Here is a 2,255-nt window from a genome sequence, read left to right as displayed (position 1 = left end):
GTCGGGAGCCGTGTGTGTGGGGGGGGACGGTCGGGAGCCGTGTGTGTGTGGAGGGACGGTCGGGAGCCGTGTGTGTGTGGGGGGACGGTCGGGAGCCGTGTGTGTGTGGGGGGACGGTCGGGAGCCGTGTGTGTGTGGAGGGATGGTCGGGAGCAGTGTGTGCGTGAAGGGATGGTCGGGAGCCGTGTGTGCGTGTGGAGGGACGGTCGGGAGCCGTGTGTGTGCGGGATGCAGCAGCAAATCTGAGCAAAAGCACTATTCTGTCGGCCTGCAACACCAGCTCTTGGAAGCGGCTGATGTGCCCTTCCCTGGGCCTTCAGCATCAACTTCTTTTTCTTTCTGCAGTCAGTCACAATCCCTGACAAGATAGACGAGCTCCCATGCTTCCAAATAAGCAAACGGGCAGGAGATCCACAAACACTGAAGTACCTCAGATCTCCATGCATCTCTAAGACTCAGGAAAGGGCCCTTTTCTAAGGGAGTTGAAGATCCGTGCTGAATGTGGCTTGGGAGGTTTGTAGTGGCGGGTCAGAGAGCGCCTCTCCCTTGCCCTGTGCTGTGGAGCAGGGTGTGATGCACATGTGAAGTTCTCCAGCACCATGTCTGCACCAGGGGAAACCTTCAGTCCGCAGCATGTATAGGGTGTGCCCAGATATTCCCATGAACAGGGCTCTGAGGCTTTGCAGAAGAGAGAGAAAAAAATCTAAATATCCTTTCCTTTCTGTCCTTTAGTCTTGTGGCTACAGCTCAACTGAGGAGGCAACAGTTATTTTCAATGAATAAAGTCTCACTTAGTTACGACTGCTGGCCTTGTCTGCTCGGGAGATTTCCTTCAGTTTTGCTCACAGCTGTAGTTGTCTACAACCTCTAGCGTACCATGGCAAGGCCGCTGTTTGGATAGGAAGCGCAATTAGAGGAGGTCTGGCCAGGTAACTGGGGCAGATCCTTGACCCTGGACAAGGTTAGAGTGCTTGGGAATTAACTCTGTGAGTGTTTAAGTCTCTTGTTATTATGAAAGACTTTGCTCTGTCCCTGCCGCAAGTCAAAATGTTTTAAATCTTTTCACTGTTTCGTGGTCATCGTCCTTATGTGCTTAGTTCATACACATAGTTGGTTTCTCTTCCTTCTTTTGCTTGTTCCACACTTTCCCAAATTTCACTTCTTTAAAAGGGGGATTTCTCCTTGTCATTTGACAGTAATTTTAGGGAAGTATCTTTCCGCTAATGAGGAAGTGCTGCGTTGCATTTGTGTTTTAAGATTTTTTTCTAAAAAACCCTCAAGCAATATGTATTCTGATATAGTTACAGTAAGCAAAATCTTTTCTGGGCGTAGCAGCAGTCTCTGAGTGTAGCTGCAGAGCGCCTGGTGCCCCTGCCAGATGAGTCAGGCACTGCAAGCTGCGGGGAGGAGACGGAGAGGGCAGGAGCCTCTCACCGCCATGTGATCCTGGCACAGCCTCTGGTTCTGGGACATTTAGGCTCCCTCCCCATCTGTTCCAGGCATGTCTGGTTTTGAGGCAAATGGTTTAACCTCTTTCTTATTTTGTTGCTTTTGTTTTCCTTGCTGTAAAATGGGGAGAAACCTTCCCTACTGCACTAGAGTGTTTGTTATAATGGTAAATTCTTCAGTGTTTGGGCGAATGCAGTTGCCATGGAGATAGGAGCCATGTTGGTACCTGTACTGAAAGACAAACCTGTGACTATTTCAAAAATAAAATAGTGGTGAATCAGACATCCCAAGGGACGAAGGTGTGGAGAGAAGAGTTTTAACCCTGTTCAGAGACATTTAAGATCCTTTCAAAATCCGTCCTGAACTCTGCAACACGTGCGCCTGCTCGGCCCTTGTCTTCCCCAGGCAGCACCCGTTTGGCCCCCGCACGAAGGACAGCGGCTGGCTGCGCTAGTGGAGTTGTACCACGGGCAGTGTCCTCTCGGCTCCCCGTGCTCGGGCCTCTTGCTGGGGAGACCCCGGTCGCGGCAGGAAAGGCCTCGGCAGGATCGGGGACAGCACAGAGGTTATGCCGTCGTGGCCGAGCTGCCCATTTCAGGCAAGGCGTACGCGAATGACAGAGATGTTAGAAAGGGCCTCAGCGAGCATACTAAAAATCCACCCAACCTTAAAAAATCCATAAAAATCCATTAAAAAACCCCCAAAACTGATGTAAAAAGCTGTGTTCAGCAGGCACCCCCTCCGCAGGGAGGGTCGGCGGCGCAGTGGCCGCTGCCGCCCGGCTTTAACCTCAGCTGCAGTCACAA

General features: G+C 51.4%; 1 protein-coding gene across 1 annotated transcript in view; it reads left to right on the top strand.

Annotated features, from left to right (window-relative positions):
- Window positions 1-950: 950 nt before the first annotated feature.
- Window positions 951-2,255, top strand: part of BRI3 (brain protein I3) — a gene marked incomplete at its 5' end in the record, with an annotated part of 18,978 nt that continues 17,673 nt past the window's right edge. Inside the window, 2 exons of the mRNA XM_026083123.1 lie at window positions 951-986; window positions 1,855-2,047. Of these exons, the coding sequence (XP_025938908.1) occupies window positions 951-986; window positions 1,855-2,047 (229 nt within the window). The remainder of the gene's footprint in view (window positions 987-1,854; window positions 2,048-2,255) is intronic.

This window comes from Apteryx rowi, unplaced genomic scaffold (assembly GCF_003343035.1).
Source record: "Apteryx rowi isolate R43461 unplaced genomic scaffold, aptRow1 scaffold_6, whole genome shotgun sequence".
Lineage (NCBI taxonomy): Eukaryota > Metazoa > Chordata > Aves > Apterygiformes > Apterygidae > Apteryx > Apteryx rowi.
The sequence above is the reverse complement of the archived record's forward strand: the minus strand, read 5'-3'. Positions and strand labels throughout refer to the sequence as shown.